Raw genomic sequence first — 18,829 nt, 5'->3', positions numbered from 1 at the left:
ATTGGGCTGAACTTTGAGACACAAAACAATGGTCACTGTTGTTCTGGCCCAAATGTCAGCCATCCCTTAAGCATCACCTCTCTCTCTCTCTCTCTCTCTCTCTCTCTCTCCATCTCTCTCTCTCTGTCCGGTTTTCTCTCATTCATCTCTCTCTCATCTTCTCTTTTCTCTCTCTCTCTCTCTCTCTTCGCTCTCGCTATATATATATATATATATATATACTGTGTATATACTGTGTGTTTGTGTGTGTGTGTATATATGTGTATATTTAACCCCCTTGAGGTTAACAAATCACTGTGACACCCTACGTCAAACCGATCAGGGGACGATATGTAAGGGATAATGTACAGGCAGCAGGTTATTATTGCAGAAATAAGCCCCGACAGTGTGATCAGACTGAAGGGGATTATTTCGCGATAACAGCCGGCTGCTTGTACAACCCGAATTCCGGAAAAGTTGGGACGTTTTTTAAATTTGAATAAAATGAAAACTAAAGGAATTTCAAATCACATGAGCCAATATTTTATTCACAACAGAACATAGATAACATAGCAAATGTTTAAACTGAGAAATTTTACACTTTTATCCACTAAACTAGCTCATTTAAAATTTAATGCCTGCTACAGGTCTCAAAAAAGTTGGGACGGAGGCAACAAATGGCTAAAAAAGCAAGCAGATTTGAAAAGATTCAGCTGGGAGAACATCTAGTGACTAATTAAGTTAATTGATATCAGTTCTGTAACATGATTAGCTATAAAAGGGATGTCTTAGAGAAGCAGAGTCTCTCAGAAGTAAAGATGGACAGAAGCTCTCCAATCTGTGATAGACTACGTAAAAAGATTGTGGAATACTTTAAAAACAGTGTTCCTCAACGTCAAATTGCAAAGGCTTTGCAAATCTCATCATCTACAGTGCATAACATCATCAAAAGATTCAGAGAAACTGGAGAAATCTCTGTGCGTAAGGGACAAGGCCGGAGACCTTAATTGGATGCCCGTGGTCTTCGGGCCCTCAGACGACACTGCATCACTCATCGGCATGATTATGTCAACGACATTACTAAATGGGCCCAGGAATACTTCCAAAAACCACTGTCGGTAAACACAATCCGCCGTGCCATCAGCAGATGCCAACTAAAGCTCTATCATGCAAAAAGGAAGCCATATGTGAACATGGTCCAGAAGCGCCGTCGTGTCCTGTGGGCCAAGGCTCATTTAAAATGGACTATTTCAAAGTGGAATAGTGTTCTATGGTCACACGAGTCCAAATTTGACATTCTTGTTGGAAATCACGGACGCCGTGTCCTCCGGGCTAAAGAGGAGGGAGACCTTCCAGCGTGTTATCAGCGTTCAGTTCAAAAGCCAACATCTCTGATGGTATGGGGTGCATAAGTGCATACGGTATGGGCAGCTTGCATGTTTTGGAAGGCTCTGTGAATGCTGAAAGGTATATAAAGGTTTTAGAGCAACATATGCTTCCCTCCAAACGACGTCTGTTTTAGGGAAGGCCTTGTATACTTCAGCAGGACAATGCAAAACACATACTGTAGCTATTACAACAGCATGGCTTCGTCGTAGAAGAGTCCGGGTACTGAATTGGCCTGCCTGCAGTCCAGATCTTTCACATATAGAGAACATTTGGCGCATCATTAAACGAAAAATACGTCAAAGACGACCACGAACTCTTCAGCAGCTGGAAACCTATATAAGGCAAGAATGGGTCCAAATTCCAACACCAAAACTCCAGCAACTCATAGCCTCAATGCCCAGACGTCTTAAAACTGTTTTGAAAAGAAAAGGAGATGCTACACCATGGTAAACATGCCCTCGTCCCAACTTTTTTGAGACCTGTAGCAGGCATTACATTTTAAATGTGCTAGTTTAGTGGATAAAAGTGTAAAATTTCTCAGTTTAAACATTTGCTATGTTATCTATGTTCTGTTGTGAATAAAATATTGGCTCATGTGATTTGAAATTCCTTTAGTTTTCATTTTATTCAAATTTAAAAAACGTCCCAACTTTTCCGGAATTCGGGTTGTACATTATCCTTCTTATTACATGGCTACTTGCCACATGAGAAAAAAACTGGACATAAAATGTGAATTTGCAATATTTTATTAGCTCATTTTTACTGAATGCAGACCTTCCGCGAGGAAAAGCCGTTTAGTTTCGGGTTTTAAAGTAAGAAACGACGTTCAAACGTCACGAACAGGCAAATTGGTTTAAACATTTGTAAATATAATGTCATATATGTTATTAAAAGACATATTTATAATTCATTTTTGTGTAATATTAAACTACCCCTCTCAAAATGATTTGCAGCATCCGGGTTACAGGGTGTTAGTTTTGAGCGGTTGTTATTTGAAAATAACAACCCTTGGAATGTCGCGACTGGCCAATCAGAATCATGCATTCAAATGAGCCATGTAATAACGGGCAGATATGCTGGTTGCTCTTTCAGCTTAGAAAGTTTTTTGGAGATCTTAGTAGTGACCTTTGCTTCAGATGATTCTCCTAACATTTTATTAGGGAAATAAAAATAGCAAATTAGACAATTGTTGACACACAGTATGTAAATGATATATTGGAATTTCTGACTTTGGTGCCTTGGCAAATATGAGCAGAGTTTGGGACATTGTTCATCAGGGCTTTTCTGAAACCGAAGAATTGACATGAGGTTACTGGGGCCTCAGCAGACGCCAAAGGTGTGAAAGCAAGTCTCCATTTGTTCTCATTTAATCTAATCGCTGTCTAGTAAACACAATTAAAGGGATAGTTCAAAAATGGAAATTCTGTCTTAAATGACTCGTTCTCTAGCTGTTCCAAATCTGCATAAACGTCTTTATTCCGATGAACACATAGAAAGATATTTGGAAGAATGTTAGCAACTGATATTTCTGGGGCATCATTGACTACCATAGTAGAAAAAAAATAGTTTTAGTCAAAGGTGAACCATCCCTTTGATGATATTGACGAGTTCTCTGTAATTTGTGTTTCACATAGGATACCCTACCACTCTCTAATCTGTTGGGTTCTATTCTTAAAAGAAAACTCAAGGGAGAATGTAAAATAGGGGAGGAGTTTCCTCCAAGGCAGAGGCTGTTAAAATGTTCTGCTGTACTAAAAGAACAAGGTGAAATATGAATTTAACGTTAAAATGTATATGAATTTCCAATATGTAATAAACTTCTAAAGTATGGACTTCTTCAGGAATGTGGTTTACAGTGCAACACTTATGTCACTGAAATTATTTTCTTTACACCCTGTCTCCATTTTTTTCTATAATGTTTTTACCTAATTCTCAAACTGTTACTTCTCACTCACTTTTGTAAACATGTTTCTCCTTTGCATCACATAAAGATGACCTTTTTTCAGTGTCTGTCATTTTAATTCCAATATTGTGCTTTACTGAATGTCCTTCTGGCAACACTGGCAAACTAGTTTTTTGACCGGGGATTTGCTTACGTTTTTTCATAATAGAATGTATTTACTGTAAATAGACATGATTTCTATACTGTGATTATAAGACATTGTAATACACACGTTGCAGTTGTGCCTCAGATGTCCCTTTGAAACATACTAACGCACTTTAAAAGTAGGCTTTTGAACTGTATATGGCCCCATGTTTCTGTAAGGTTGCTTAACATTCCCTTTTCAGCCTGTTTGAAAAGATTAATATTACCATCACTGCCTAGTCAGGAGTGTTTAACTTTCCTGCGGCTGGTGTGAAAGGGAATCCTTTTTCTCCAAAAAAGTTCAATAAAAGAGAAACTTTTTACAATTCCAGTGAAATCGAAGAGATCTTAACAAAGTCCAGACCTCTGTGCACTTAAGACTGGGCTATCTGGGAACGGGTGCTAGAGACATCCCAGAAGTCCCAGCGCTGTCTGAATGAGCACATCTAAATGGGTCCCACTGCTCTTTTTTTGAACAACTACTATAATACTTCAAAAAGTTCTTCAGTTTTTGAAAGGTCGTCATTTAAACAAGGATTTAACGAAGGGTACTCATAACATCGGCTCTGTTTTCTTTGACTGATGTTAGTGTTTTTTTAGTCATGATGGTATCTGTCTTTTTACAGACCCCATTAAATCTAAATTAGAGTTTTGTGTCTTTTTGTATATGTGTGTTTAAGGCAGTCATTAGGGCTGGGATTTTTTTCTTAATGCTGAGGAAAAATAGACCAAAGCTCTTGATGACTCATCTTGTACCACACAGATTTGTGTCCAATCAGATGCTCTCTACAATACAAGTAATCATTGTTTATGTTTCTTTCGAGGGCATACACAAACGCGTAGAAAAATATTAAGCTTGACCCCCATTTTATGGGGTCTTTAAAACGTATGAGGCATTTTTGGTCATTCCTTCAGAACTATTATTAGATTTTGTTCTTAATGTCGTTGAAAGTCTTAAAAGGGATAGTTCACTAAAATTTTAAATTCTTTCACCATTTACACACCCTCATGTCATTCTAAACCTGTATGACTTTCTTTCTTCTTCAAAAAAAAGATTGTTTAAAGGATGTTGGTAACCAAACAACATTGGCCCCTATTGACTTCCATTGTATAGACACAAATCCACTGAGACATATTTTAAAATATCTTCTTTTGTGTTCGACTGAAGAGAGCGTCATATACAGATTTTGAACCACATGAGGGTGAATAAAGGATGACAGAATTTTTATTTTTGGCCAAACTATCCCTTTAACAAAAGTTAGCAGTTGAGCCAGCTTGCTGAGTTGGCACAGTGACTTACAGAACTTATAAAAGCTGTTCAGATTTACTGCTGGTTCATAGTCCTCCACATTTTTTTTCTTCTTCCTCACAGACATGTTTAATCCAGTGGGACACATTAACCTTAGAACTGGTCACAGTATATCACATACTGTCTGCTGAATGCGACTGAGCTCTTTAGTTATTACCGCTTTACATCAGATACTGCCGCTTTCCGCTGCATTTTTACTCCATATTTATTTCTTTCAGTGCAATTTATCTGCTGACCTCAGACCTGAGATAGCAATAGGTTTTGTAGCTCCAAAACTGGTTGCTAATAACCAGAGATAACAGCCCACCCTGCACACACATATTGCAGGGTTGGTCCAGATCACAATCTCTACCTTGTTATGGGACTCTTTAAACTAAGTGTTGATTGACTGAAGATTGGAGCTTTAATATGAGTCTCTTGGTATATGACTCTTGACCTGATACGGTCTGTGGCAGAGGTACAGACTGAAACTTGAGATTGACCTTGCTTCAAAAATTCTTTTCAGTCGTAGGGCAAATAGCCCGGGTCACCGTATCTCCCTTGTACCCCTATATGACTGCATATTAACCTCTATTACTCAGTTACATCAGCAGACCACACCATCCAGTCAGAGGACACTCTGTTTATCTTTATTTTAGCGGCCCGCTAATACATGCCAGCTGATATCAGCGAACACAAGGTCATTATAAACAAAATTAAAATATTGTCATTCTAGTTAATCAGAGCAAAATTGACTTAAGATTTTATAAAACTATAAAAGTATTACCTGTATTAGATGATAACTGTGTGAAGACAAGACAGTAATAAAATATTTTCAAAGATACCATGGTGATACCATGATACTACCATGGTATTATTTTAGGTTATTGGTGTAATGTAAATACCAGGGTATATGAAAAATTGTAGTATATAGTACTTTGTATATATGAAATGACTGATCCTGCTGGAGCAGGGCTGTACGTGAACTTTTTTTTTGCACATAGCACTGGTGCTACAGAGGTTTGAAGATTTGGAGGTCAGGCCAAACTGTTGTAGCACAAGTATAAGACATCTATTGTAATCATTAAAAAATATGAATAGGCAGGTAAATTACAAATTATATTAATGTTACATACAGGATAAATAAGGGCAATATAATTTTTTTTGCCTAAAGTTTTTCTAAGTTCTGTGTTTTTTGTTTTTACAATACAATAGTGGTATATTTGTCCACATAAAATACTGTAGTATACTATAGTAGCTATTTACTATAGTAAACTGTAGTAAAATTCCTAGATACTATAGGAATTTTTAAACCTTACTAGTAACTACACGTTTTATACAGTTTACTACAAGGGCACTACTATTTTCTATAGCAAATACTATAGGACACTTCAGTATTTTTTCGTCTGAGTGTTCAAGTTAACCGGACTTTTATTTTGACAGGTCGTCGAGAAGACGCTTGAGGTTTAGTGTGGGTTTGACGATAGTTTTTTATTCAAACAGTAAAATGCTCATGAAATAAACTCTCAGAGCAACTCTGGAGATGAAGTTCATGTACATTTACATTTAGTCATTTAGCAGACGCTTTTATCCAAAGCGACTTACAAATGAGGTGAGTGTCACGCGTGGTAAAATTTTGCAGCTCATTCACACAGACAAGCAGAACAGCCAGATTTAAATAACAGGATTCCGCATTCTCTAGTATGCATCTAGGTATATGGACTCAATGCCGCCAGTAAACGCTCAACATAGACTAAAACTAAGAAATACTGAGGTGGGCCATTGATTAATGTCACACACTAACAAGCACGACGACAAACGCACTTCACAAAAACATGCAGCTCTGTTTAATGCACATGCCAAACGGTATCGTGTATCGCACGCATGCTACACTGGCTAATTTACTCTTAGGACAGACAGATTTTTTCGTAGCATGTCCGACATGTATGTCGCACTGTACAATCCTGTGGAGTATGTTTGTGTAAATGTATTAAAAAGCTGTATAAATAGAAATAAGCATTATAGACTGAGGTTATAGAATGAATATGGTTTGTTTTGCCTTTAGTTAAGTATTGTACTGTTTGAATAATTGAATGACCATATCTTCTCCTCATTGGTATCTTGGCACGTACAGCACCTTCTGTTGGCCTCATATATGGCAAGTAGCTTTTGTTTTTATGAATAGTTTTCAAGAATTGAATTGAATGAATTTGATTATTCTTTCATGGATACTGTTTTAGGTTATATGTAGTTATTGGGTTGTTTGACAGATTTGAACAAACAGACAGAAATAAATGTAATAAGCTTTTCCAAGGATTTCCAGATTTTATCACCAGTGGGAAATCATAGAGCCAAGCAAAACGTTTCTGGTAAGTTCTTGTTGAAAATTATGGAAATAGTTTGAGCTTGCATGATATTGATTTTGTTCATTTATTTTGGATTTGTTTGTTTATATATATCATCAAGAGATCTTAAAAATATATTTGTGTTGTTTGTGACAGCACTGTATCCCTGTAACTGTATCTCTTCTTTCTCTGTTGTCTCTCTTTATGATGTAATGGTGCACATAAAGTTTACTCACTGATTAAAAATGATATTTATATACATGTGTATGTTATACACAATAGTATACAGAATACTTTATGTGGAATTGTAATAGGTATGAAAGTCAAAAGACAACAGACAAAATCATTTGGGTGCTTTAAAAACTTATAACTAATACGAATTAATTATGCAATATATAAAAAAATGTAAGCTTATTTGGCAGATTATATTTAGACAGAGCCTGATTCTTGCTTGAGTCATTTCTTGGTTTCCTGAACCCCCCTCCCCTACCCCATCATTTCTGCCTGTTCTTTCACTGTCTCAACTAAAATTTTAAAATGGACAAAAATATTTTTATAATCAAGTCCATTGTCCAGTCTAATCTAAATACCATTCAAGTGGTTTGGAGGCACTGCAGGGGACCGTCCCTGTGCATGGGCCCCTTCACGGTGAGATGAGGCAATTATATTATGATTATATTTGCCTACAGCGGTTCCCAAAAGACATAAAAACTGCATTTAAGCAGCATGTACACGGTGAAATGAAATCCCACCTATAAAAACACTTAAATATTTCCACGGCACACAGAAAATGCATAATATCGATACAATTATTAAAACATGACCATGTTCCAACATAATTCTCTCTATACTGCGCTGTTATTTAAAGAGAAAAGTCCTAGAAGGAAAGACTGTGTGGTTACATCCCTGATGGTGCAGTGTGATGTAAATACTCACGCATGCCCTTTTACTTGTTTAGGCTCTGGTATCCCCAATTTCTTTGGTTTAACCACACCATCAGTCCTGGTGTGTTACCCCGCCCTCAGTTCACTCTCTTTCACACCCACTCGCTTCAGGCTTTTCCATGAACAAAGTCTGGCAGCCAAAGCCTTCAGATTTTTTTCTCTCTGATCTACAGCGGGCACGCATTCGGACACACAACTGTAAATATGAATGAAATTTCAGGGACGCTTTCTTTATCTTCTTTTCACTGAGGGGAATAAGTTATGTCTCTTTCCCATTACTTTTAGAGGGACGCGGGGCCAGTAAATGTACTTTTATTGGTAGAGCATGAACTTTATTCCCAGGGCCCCTCTTAAATGGATAACCCGTACCTGCAGAGCAAGATCCTTTCAGTTTGAATGTTTTTTGCAACTTTGAATATCCTAAAGTTTTGAAATAATGTTTTAGTGAAGATAGTTTAATGATACTTTATGTATAATGTATAATCATTTCTTCTGTTGATATGGACAGAACAGATCACGCCTATAGAAGGCGTAGACAGCTGTGTCGAGGGAACCTATTTATTAATATTTCCATTTTTGTTTTTTGTTCCCCAGTCACTATAAAAAAACACACTGGTTGTGTTAAACATGCATGTTCTTGTCGTTTAAATAGACACGTGCATTATGATCGACGCTTTGGCTTTGCAAAATTACAAGGTGAGACGAATCACAAACACGATGGAGGAAATCTTTTGGAAAGAGGCTGTTCTTTACTCCAATTTGTGATTATATAAGTCATGTTGTCAGTTTAGTCGTGCTTTGCCAGCTTTTGGAGCCAACGCTGATTACAGCATGAACTTCGGGCGCTTTTTTGGCAGACGACTGTAGATCCATGGAGAGCGCAATAACATAGGAACTCAAATACTGTGGTGTCAGGATTCAATTTTATAACTTTTACACGAACACATGTACTAATATCTGTTTAAACAAACACACACACAAACACACACTAAGGAGTGAATTCACTGTACAGTTTGCATTCACTTGCAAAAACATGTCTGATTATTATGATTATGATGTTTATTATGATCATTTATATAAAATTATTATTATACTATGTATGAATGTATGTTATTTTTATTTTTTATTTATTTTGTCGTTGTGGGCTGTTTTGTGCCACGCACTATTACCTGATTTGCATAATTGCAGAAGCTAAGACAATGCAGATGGAATGTGCAAATAAACAACTTATCTTAGTGAACATCCCCCTTTGAATGTTGTGTCACACCTCGGCTAGTAGGCTTGTTAGTGAATGGTTGGTACACACTGTGGCTCAGTGAACAGAAAACAAACATGAGCTATTTTGCTCCAGTGTACGTTTCCACCTCCCATCTTAAAGGGCCCTCAACAGCTTGACCCCTCTACTCTTTTTGTTTTGCAAATCACTCAAGCACACAGTGTGTAAGCTAGTCAGCTGTGGGAATTATAGTAGAGGCGAACAACTGATTCTCTTAAGTTTGTTTCAGTGGACACAGATGAAATTAGAGCCAACGCTTCATTACAGAGGATGTGACGTGGTCAGTATAGTGCAGAGTGATGAGATTAGGGGAAGGTTCTAGCTTCCGTCAGGTGTCGATGGACGGTTGTTAACATCACCTGAAAAGTACAACATTGGTTGTATTGTAGGGGTGTGAGTCAGCAGAGGCCTGTCCATGCGATTTTATGTGAATTTTTTTGTCAAAATTCAATAATTTTGTGATGCTTTATCTAAAAGGTCATCTGTTGCTATCTTTTTCTTGCCTCTCTTTATCATCTGAATTAGACTTTGTTTTATTAAATTATATTCTTACCTTGTTACAAATTGTAATTGCGAAATAATTGAGTTTGCGTCCTAATGATACAGTACATTTGACTTCTCACAGACTGGATTTCCACTCACAGACTATACGGTTATGTGAAAAAAAATGATATGGGAATGTGTTTACAGTGTAATAAAGTAAAAATAGATAAATAGGTACTTTACCCATGTTGGAAATTAATGTGGGTTTGTAGCAGTACAGTAAGACTATAATAACAGCATAACATTTGTTATAGTTTAATCAATTTTGTCTTTTAAAATAAAAACAATACTACTACTAATAATAATAATAACTAGATAGGTACATTTTCTGAAGAAAATGTGAGTGATGCTTTGTGGCAAACCACGGAACTGGGCGCTAGGGTGATGAATCTACGAATGAATCTAACCAACCCCCATGTCTCTACAATGTTCTGATGCAGAGATATACATATTGCTAAACGGTTGCTAGGCTAATGTGTTTGTTTGCTATGGGCGTGGCTTGGCATCTGCCAATTGATAATACTCTAAGACACGAGTGAAACGAACCATCCCTCATGTCTCTACGATGTTCTGATGCAGAGATATACATCTGGCTAAAAGGTTGCTAGGCTAATGTGTTTGGTTGCTATGGGCATTTGCCAAGTGATGATACTCTAAGCTATGAGTGATACAAACCAATCCCCGTGTCTCTATGATGTTCTAATGCAGAGATATAGGTGTTGCTAAATGGTTGCTAGGCTAACCTGTTTGGTTGCTATTGGCGTGGCTTGGCAGATGCCAATTGATGATGCTTAAAGCCAAAAGTGAAACGAACCAACCCCCATGTCTCTATGTTGTTCTGATGAAGAGATATAAGTCTTTTTAAACGGTTGCTAAGTTAACATGTTTTGTTGCTATGGGCGTGGCTTCGTAGCTAAATGAACTTCCTGGGACACTGATTGGTTGCCTGAGTAAAACGAGCCCACCCCCTTGTCTCTACGACACTGTGTTGCAAAGATATCCACCTGGACTTTTTATAATGGGAGTCTATGGAATCGGTTGCTAGGTTGCTGCAAATGGTTGCTATGGGCGTGCCTTAATAGCTTCATAATGATCATGTGACACTGATTGGTTGCCTGAGTCAAAAGAGCCCACCCCCTTGTCTCTATGACACTGTGTTGCAAAGATATCCACCTGGACTTTTTATAATGGGAGTCTATAGGATCGATTGCTAGGTTGCTGTAAATGGTTGCTATGGGCGTGGCTTAATAGCTTCATGACGATCATGTGACACTGATTGGTTGCCTGAGTAAAATGAGCCCACCCCCTTGTCTCTAAGTGGTTGTAGTGCGAAGATATTCAACACGGGACAGTTTTACGCCTTATATGGGCATGTTTCCTGTCAATGGGAAATTTTGGGTGGCTCTTACACCCCAGGGGTGCAACTTACACCCCATTGTGAGTGATGTTCTTACAGAGCCTGATAGCCTGTTCAAATGTGGCAACCCGCATGTTTCTACGAAATCCACGCTCAGAGCTACGACCCATCAAAGTTCGGCGCAATGTTAAGTCAATGGGATTTTTCGGGTGTTTCTTTGCCCCCCTATCGAACACCCCCCACCCGATCGCTTCTAAAAGTCATAGCACACCATTCCTCAATGGGGCACTCGATTTGAGCCCTCATTCATGGGTCTAATGCTAAGAAAAAATCTGTTCCTTTTTTTGTGGGAGTCTATGGGACCATTATAAGTATACAGGGATTTTTGGGTGGCTCTTACGCCCCAGGGGTGCAACTTACACCCCATTGTAATGTATGTTGTTACAGAGCCTGATAGCCTCTTAAAGGGTGGTAAGCCGCATGTTTCTACGATATCCTCGCTCCGAGCTGCGACCTGTCAAAGTTGGGAGCAATGTTAAGTCAATGGGATTTTTCGGGTGGTTTTTCGCCCCCCTATCGAACACCCCCCACCCGATCGCTTATAAAAGTCACAGCACAGGTCTCCTCAATAAGCCGGTCGATTTGTGCCCTCATTCATGGGTCTACGACAAAAGCTGAGGGACGAGTTACGCGCCGAAAAGTGTCCAGAAAAAGAATAATAATAAGTATGCCGAAGAGTAATAGTGAGCTTTTTTCAAAAGCATCACTAATAACAAATAATAATTATGATAGTTGTTGTTGTTGTTAGAATTATTAGATTTGTCATTAATACTATTTATTACCAATAATAATGAATAACAGTGGTTTATAATAATAACAACAACTATTATTATTATTATTATTATTGATGATGATTTATTGATGACGATTATTTTTTAATTAAATTAATCAATTAAATAATCACAATTCTGGTTAAGTTTTTTTTCCACATTTCTGATTGTAACAGATTTTCTAGACTCAAGTTATGAGCCTGGTCTCTAGTTTGCAGGCTCTGTTCTCTGTCTTTCAGGGAAAGCTGAGGGGTCGCAGGGTTGCGTCCTTTCCTTCTGTAATAGAGGCTGCTATTGTGGTTGTGTAACATGAGGACTCATTCCCCGTTTTCTTCATGGCTCCTAATGAGAGTCCCTCGGTGGCTGTCTCTCTCTTCCTCTTTAGATGAAGTCACGGACCACAGGCCCCCCGCATCAGGGACAAACCAGTCCACTGTTACCCATATTACCCCCATTGTTAAATATACTGCCAGCGACCCAGGTCAAGCAAAAAGTATACCTAAGGATGAATTGAATCTTTTCTTAAACACTCAAAATACAGCACAAGGCTTTATTTAATGCAGACTCCGATTTTAAACCCCTGTTATGCAAGGTTTTACGTGGCCCACTTTTTACATACAAAATGGTCTCAGAAACCTCAATGATTGTGTGTGTGTGCAGCTCCATTTTAAAGACCCAAGCAGTCTGCCTATCTTTGGAAACTGAAACTTTTCTCTAAAATGTATTAAAAAAACAGAAAATATTTAACTCTGGAGAATGTTACATCAATACAGAATAGATAATATACATAGACTTTAATGTTTATAATGCATGGCAAGCTGACAGTCATTAAGTAATTTAAACACATTATTGTTTTTGGTGACCACATTTTGGAGATCAATATGTTAAGTATGAGAAACTCCAAAGTTGCATATAATAACTTTTTTTATGATCACATAAAGTGTGACATGAATTTGGATACTTCCAGAACCTCAAATACATTTGGAGGTTATAAAATAATAAAGGGGGGTGATCTGGCATTTGTTTTATTGAATGTTTAGTAGGGATTCTTTTGTCAGGAAAAACAGTCTGAGCATGTTTAGGGATATAAAATAATTACTCCTAAATATCTTGCAATTGATTTGCAACATGTAATTTCAACTAAATATTTAAATAAAACTAGCACTTAGAAAATGAAGTTTAAAGGTCCAGTTTGTGAAATTTAGCGACATCTAGTGGTGAGGTTGCAAATTGCAACCAACGGCTCACTCCACCCCTACCTTTTGATGCACTACGGTGGCTGATACAGGACAAAGTTGTCGTCAAGTTTTCGCTTTGATGAAGATAACGTATTTATGAAACGCACTCTGTACAGTTTGTCCGTTTAGTGGTGTATGTAGATAGAAATAGCTCATTCTAAGGTAATTAAAACAATGCTTCGTTGTGTAATGGCTTTATATGCATCTAAAGACATAGTTATGTACTGTATATTATATTGCATTTCTATTGCACATTTAAGTTTTCCTTAACTCCAAAAATACCATTTTATAGATATTGGCAAATTTGTATGCCAGGTACCAGTCTTTGAAACAGACTCATGTTAACAGACTCATGAATTGTGGCCAAGGTTTCCTCTGCACAAGCTCCCACAAAAAACAATATCTGAGCAAACCGTGCTGAGCAAAACTAGAACGATTTCCATGACTTCTTAAAATCGCATTTATCCATCGTGTTTTCAGGCCTGCTTATGTAGTTTGCCAATATAATTCCTGGTTTTCCGTGACTGTAAGAAGTAAAACTTTGATTCTTTGCAACAATTGGTTCTCTGAATGAAAGCCAGTGAATCTTCAGATCTGAACTAAGTGGAAATATCCATTCGGCAGTCACATCTGCTTCAAAATCACATTTCTGCACGGCATTGCTTTGAAACGCTTTACAGGCATTCATCTCAGTATCTCACTGTCCCTACTCATCAACCTCCTTGCTGCTAACTCAATTTCAAGTGGAGCAACATGTGGAACAGGAGGAAAAGGTCTCGAGGAACATCTTAGGGAGGTGTTTGTAGCTATATAATGGATGATGTGGGAGGGAGGAAGGCTGAAAAGATGGAAGAGGCATCAGGCCAAAGAGATTGGAGATTGTTTCCGAGTGGGAATATCTTGATACATTTATTGGGCTCCAGGGTGTGTGCAGTAACACTGATGACACAAATCCATTCTCCTTACTGTGTTAGCGTGTAGTACTGACATCTTCATGAGCGTATTGTTTTAACAAGGAAATCTTTCAATCGCTTCTCTGTTTAGACGAGGTTATTCATTTTTGAGGAACTGACATCTTAATGTGGGTTTGATTTGGAGAAAGCAGAGGGCTCTGATAGCTGGAGAAGAGGCAGAAATATTCTGTTCGTAACCCCTGTGTGTATGTGTCTAAATGTATATCTTAAAGTCTGAGCACACCATAAATATGAAAAACTTTGGATTTTCAATTAAATAAATACAATTGCACACTAGTTTCAGGTCACTGTGTACCCAAATCTGTGTTCCAGAAGTTTCAGATTTCCATGCTTCCAATTAAAGCACGTGAGATTCTTGAGTGAAAGTTTTTTTAAAGGTCCAATGTGTAATTTTTTGGAGGATCTATTGACAGAAATGCAATATAATATACTGTACATATCTATGTCTTCAAAGGTGTGTAAAGACCTTACATAATGAAGCGTTATGTTTTTATTACCTTAGAATGAGCTATTTCTATCTACATACACCGCCGCAAAGCCCTTTTAAAAGGAAAGCCTGCAACCATTAAGCAAAAAAGCGTAACGGCTAATGCTAACGCCCTGGCTTTAGCGGAACGCAGGAAAGAAGACCGGATGCTAGTTTTTGAATGGATGTCAATGGGTTTTGTTAGCCGTTACGGGTTCACCAATTGGAAGGATTACAGACCCTCCCATCTCTATAATAAGAGTATCTCTGACCGCGGGTCCCTTGCATGGAATTCACCCTGTTGTTTCTACAGTAGCGCGTTTTGTAAATACGTCATCTCTTTTGGCAAAATAAGCGAAACAGGATGATATGTTAGTCCTGTGTCAGCCACCGTAGTTCTTCGAAGGAGTGGGGGAGGGGTGGAGTGATCCATTGGATGCAATTCGCAACCTCACCACTAGATGCCGCTAAATTTCATACACTGGGCCTTTAAAGCACACAATATACCTAAACATACAAATACTAAGAAATTCATATTTTTAAAGGAAAATGTGGCAATTTATTTATTTTATTCTAGTGAAATGTTTCATATTATAAAACAGTTACAATTCTTGATTCTAATTGGTCAATAGCGGTGTATAATTCACAATCATACCTTATTTATGAAAGCAATAAGGTACCTCTTGCTTACATAAATAGGAAAAGAACGGAAAAGAAAAGCGTTTTCACAAGTGCTCTTGGACTTAAGGACCCCGCTGTATAATTGAGTGCGAATGGTTTTACCTACACACCCTCACGAATAAGACACCCTGAAGATTAAGACATTCATCTTTGTGTGTTCCGTACGCATCTTCCCCAGGTTGATTTTGCTCTACTCAGCACACAAGGGAACAGTTTTTATCTGTTCACTCCTTCCTGTCTGAGCTCAATAGGTTTAACAGGACACTTTGAGGAATTCCACAATGTGTCAAAGCTGAAAAGCACATCACATCAGCGTCCTGCATGTTAAAATCTGTGCACTTCTCCTGTTGATACAAATAAATGCTCATGCACGTTCATACAGCCGACGAACTGCCGGCATTGTGCTAAATGTGTGTAAGACAGAACGGGAGACAAAGAGAATGTAAGAAATTGAGCGTTAGAGAGACTTAAGCTAATGCAAAAATAGGTTGTAGTTCTCCACAACAACCTGATTTAACTCGGTTTCTTTTATTCTTCCTTGTCATTTAGCTTTCTGTGGGTGGCCACAGTTACCAATGCATTCTCCTGTGACGCACATATTGGAAAGCTGTGAAGCTGTGTTTTCCAGCGTCTGTCATTGCGCTGGATTCTTTCTCTGGTTTTACACGACGCTTGACAGGATAAATTTTCCAAACATAAACTTTCCAGATTTGGAAACATGTACACTGTTGGTAGTGTGTTACAGTGATGGTATCATTTGACATTTTCTGTGAAATATTTCAACTATGGTAGTCAATGGTGCCCCAGAAATATCAGTTGCTAACATTCTTCCAAATATCTGTCTTTGTGTTCAGCAGAACAAAGAAATTGATACAGGTTTGGAACAACTTGGGGTTGAGTAATTCACGACAGAATTGTCTTTTTATGGGTGGAGTATCTCTTTATGAAGGAAACTCTTGGATGTGTAAGTCTGTCATTATATCTTAAGACATCTATTATACACGTGTGGAGAAGATAGATTGAGTGTTGGGGTCTGGGTTGACGTACGCTGCTCAGACACTGCTGTGACTTTTGACCTCTGACCTTACACACGCCTGCTTTTCATTAACACCACAAATATTTTTAATTGAATCTGATTTTTTCCAATTCTTGTCTGTTTATTTAGTCTGTTCGTAACCTGATGATTTTCCTGATGGGGTTCTCTTTAGTTTCATATTTTATTCGAAATTAAATCGTTTTGGTTTACCACACTGCAAATCCAAGTATTACTCGTACACAGTCCAGCAATGACTCAGTCTTTGCCTATTTCTCAAACAAGAGTGTGTATGGATGACATACACTTTGTGAGAGAACCACACGTTCATATGGTTTAAATTACAGGGTAGGACATGTGGACGCACAACCATAAGTCTTTATTTTCTGTATTATTTATGATATTCTGTATGATTAAAATTAGATCTCCAGATCTCTATTGTGTTCTGTTTGAATGCATTTTTCACATGGAGGGTTTATATTGTATTGGCTGATTAAATTCTGTAAAGTTTGGTTCCGCAGTCATTTGTTGTATTGGAGTGTGTGAATTTGTGTGATTTAGTGACATTTACTGCCCTCTTGTGTTTAGTATTTGAATGACACCCTCAAAAAAATACATCTATTTTCATCTGCTGTTTTCGATTGAACCCCACTGAGTATCTGGTGGGCTTAGTTTGTTTTTTATTTTATGTATTTGTGCATTAATAGTCTTGTAAAAAACGATCGAGTTATGTCAGCTCTTTTGGCCTGGGAAAAATATACAACTTGTGAAACACACTAACGAAAAGAGTGGATGTTTGAATTTCATTCTGCAAGTAAGCATTTTGTTTGCCTGACTGCCAGATATTCATTTCTGGTGACTTAAATTATTTAAAGGGTCGAACCGAAAAGGTCTGCTGGCTTACATAATGACCATCATTAACATGCAATTTTCTCTTTTCTATTCATGTTGATGACAGATATGAAGTGGATGAGGATGGTTTCTGTCAGCCTTACAGAGGCATCGCTTGTGCCCGCTTCATTGGAAACAGGAGTATCTTCGTGGACTCTCTGCAGATGCAGGGCGAGATCGAGACCCAAATCACAGGTACCCATTCATCCTGAACAAGTCTACTGTACTGTACAAGATTCTAAATGGTTTATGACAAAAAAGAAAAGAAAACCTTAAAAATCCTATAATAATATAATAAATAAAACGTTTAACTATATTAAAATTACAGGTAAAATAATAATAAATAAATACAATTAAGAACATGCCACAGGCGACACTACACTCCCTTTGACATCAGCAAAATAAATACACATATATACAAAATATGAATATAAAATTGGAACATTTTTGTATAAACACCTTTATTTGTATAGACAACTGATCAAATAAGGTCAGGCAAATGATTGTGTTATATACAACTTGAAAATCTTGGATGGGGATATTTTCCATGCCTCAACCATTCTTTAGTATTCAGTATTGGTCTTTGTTTTTTATGAGACATAACAGATCGCTTCAAACAGACATTCACTGTGGTTACCTATCCGAGTTAGTATTACAAAGCCTTTGAGTCCATGTGGTTTTGTAACGCAAAACTTGACTTCTCAAGAAACCACAACAATTCACCAATGGTGAACTCTTTGTTACTTGTAAGTTATATTTTCCCATGGACCACTTTTCCTTTATAAATATAAAAGACTACATGTAAAGTGCTGTCTTTCTTTCCAGCGGCATTTACTATGATCGGCACCTCCAATCACCTGTCGGATCGCTGCTCACAGTTCGCCATCCCGTCCCTCTGCCACTTCGCCTTCCCGACGTGTGACCGCAGCTCCGGCATAGACAAACCGCGGGACTTGTGCAAGGACGAATGCGAGATTCTGGAGAACGACCTGTGCAAGACAGAGTACATCATCGCACGATCCAACCCCCTTATTCTCAAACGTCTCAAACTGCCTAACTGTGAAGACCTGGCCGCTTCAGACAGCCCTGCGGCCGCAAACTGCATGAGAATAGGCATCCCGATGGCTGAGACCATAAACAAAAGTGAGTTTGGTGGTTCTTTTTACACTTAAACTTAAAGGTGCTGTGTGTAATATTTTGGAGGATCTATTGACAGAAATGCAATATAACATACATAACGATGTCTTCAGAGGTGTATAAAGACCCACATAATGTTGCGTTATGTTTTTATTACCTTAGAATGAGCTATTTCTATCTACATACACCGAGGGTCCCCTTACATGGAATTCACCATGCTGTTTCTACAGTAGCCCTAAACGGACAAACTGCTCTACAGAGCGTGCTTCGTAAATACGTATTGTCCAATGGCAAAGAAGCAAAAACGTGACGACATCTTTGTCCTGTGTCAGCCACCGTAGTGCTTTAAAAGGGAGGGGTGGAGTGAGCCGT

General features: G+C 38.0%; 1 protein-coding gene across 1 annotated transcript in view; it reads left to right on the top strand.

The window, feature by feature from the left end:
• The window catches only part of ror1 (receptor tyrosine kinase-like orphan receptor 1), a 118,014-nt gene that overhangs the window by 91,047 nt on the left and 8,138 nt on the right, over positions 1–18,829 (top strand). The window contains exons 5-6 of the mRNA XM_057338706.1: positions 17,388–17,515; positions 18,146–18,463. Coding sequence (XP_057194689.1) covers positions 17,388–17,515; positions 18,146–18,463 — 446 coding nt within the window. The remainder of the gene's footprint in view (positions 1–17,387; positions 17,516–18,145; positions 18,464–18,829) is intronic.

Source organism: Triplophysa rosa, linkage group LG7 (genome assembly GCF_024868665.1).
Source record: "Triplophysa rosa linkage group LG7, Trosa_1v2, whole genome shotgun sequence".
NCBI lineage: Eukaryota > Metazoa > Chordata > Actinopteri > Cypriniformes > Nemacheilidae > Triplophysa > Triplophysa rosa.
Note: the sequence above shows the minus strand (reverse complement) of the source record. Positions and strands in the feature narration are given on the sequence as shown.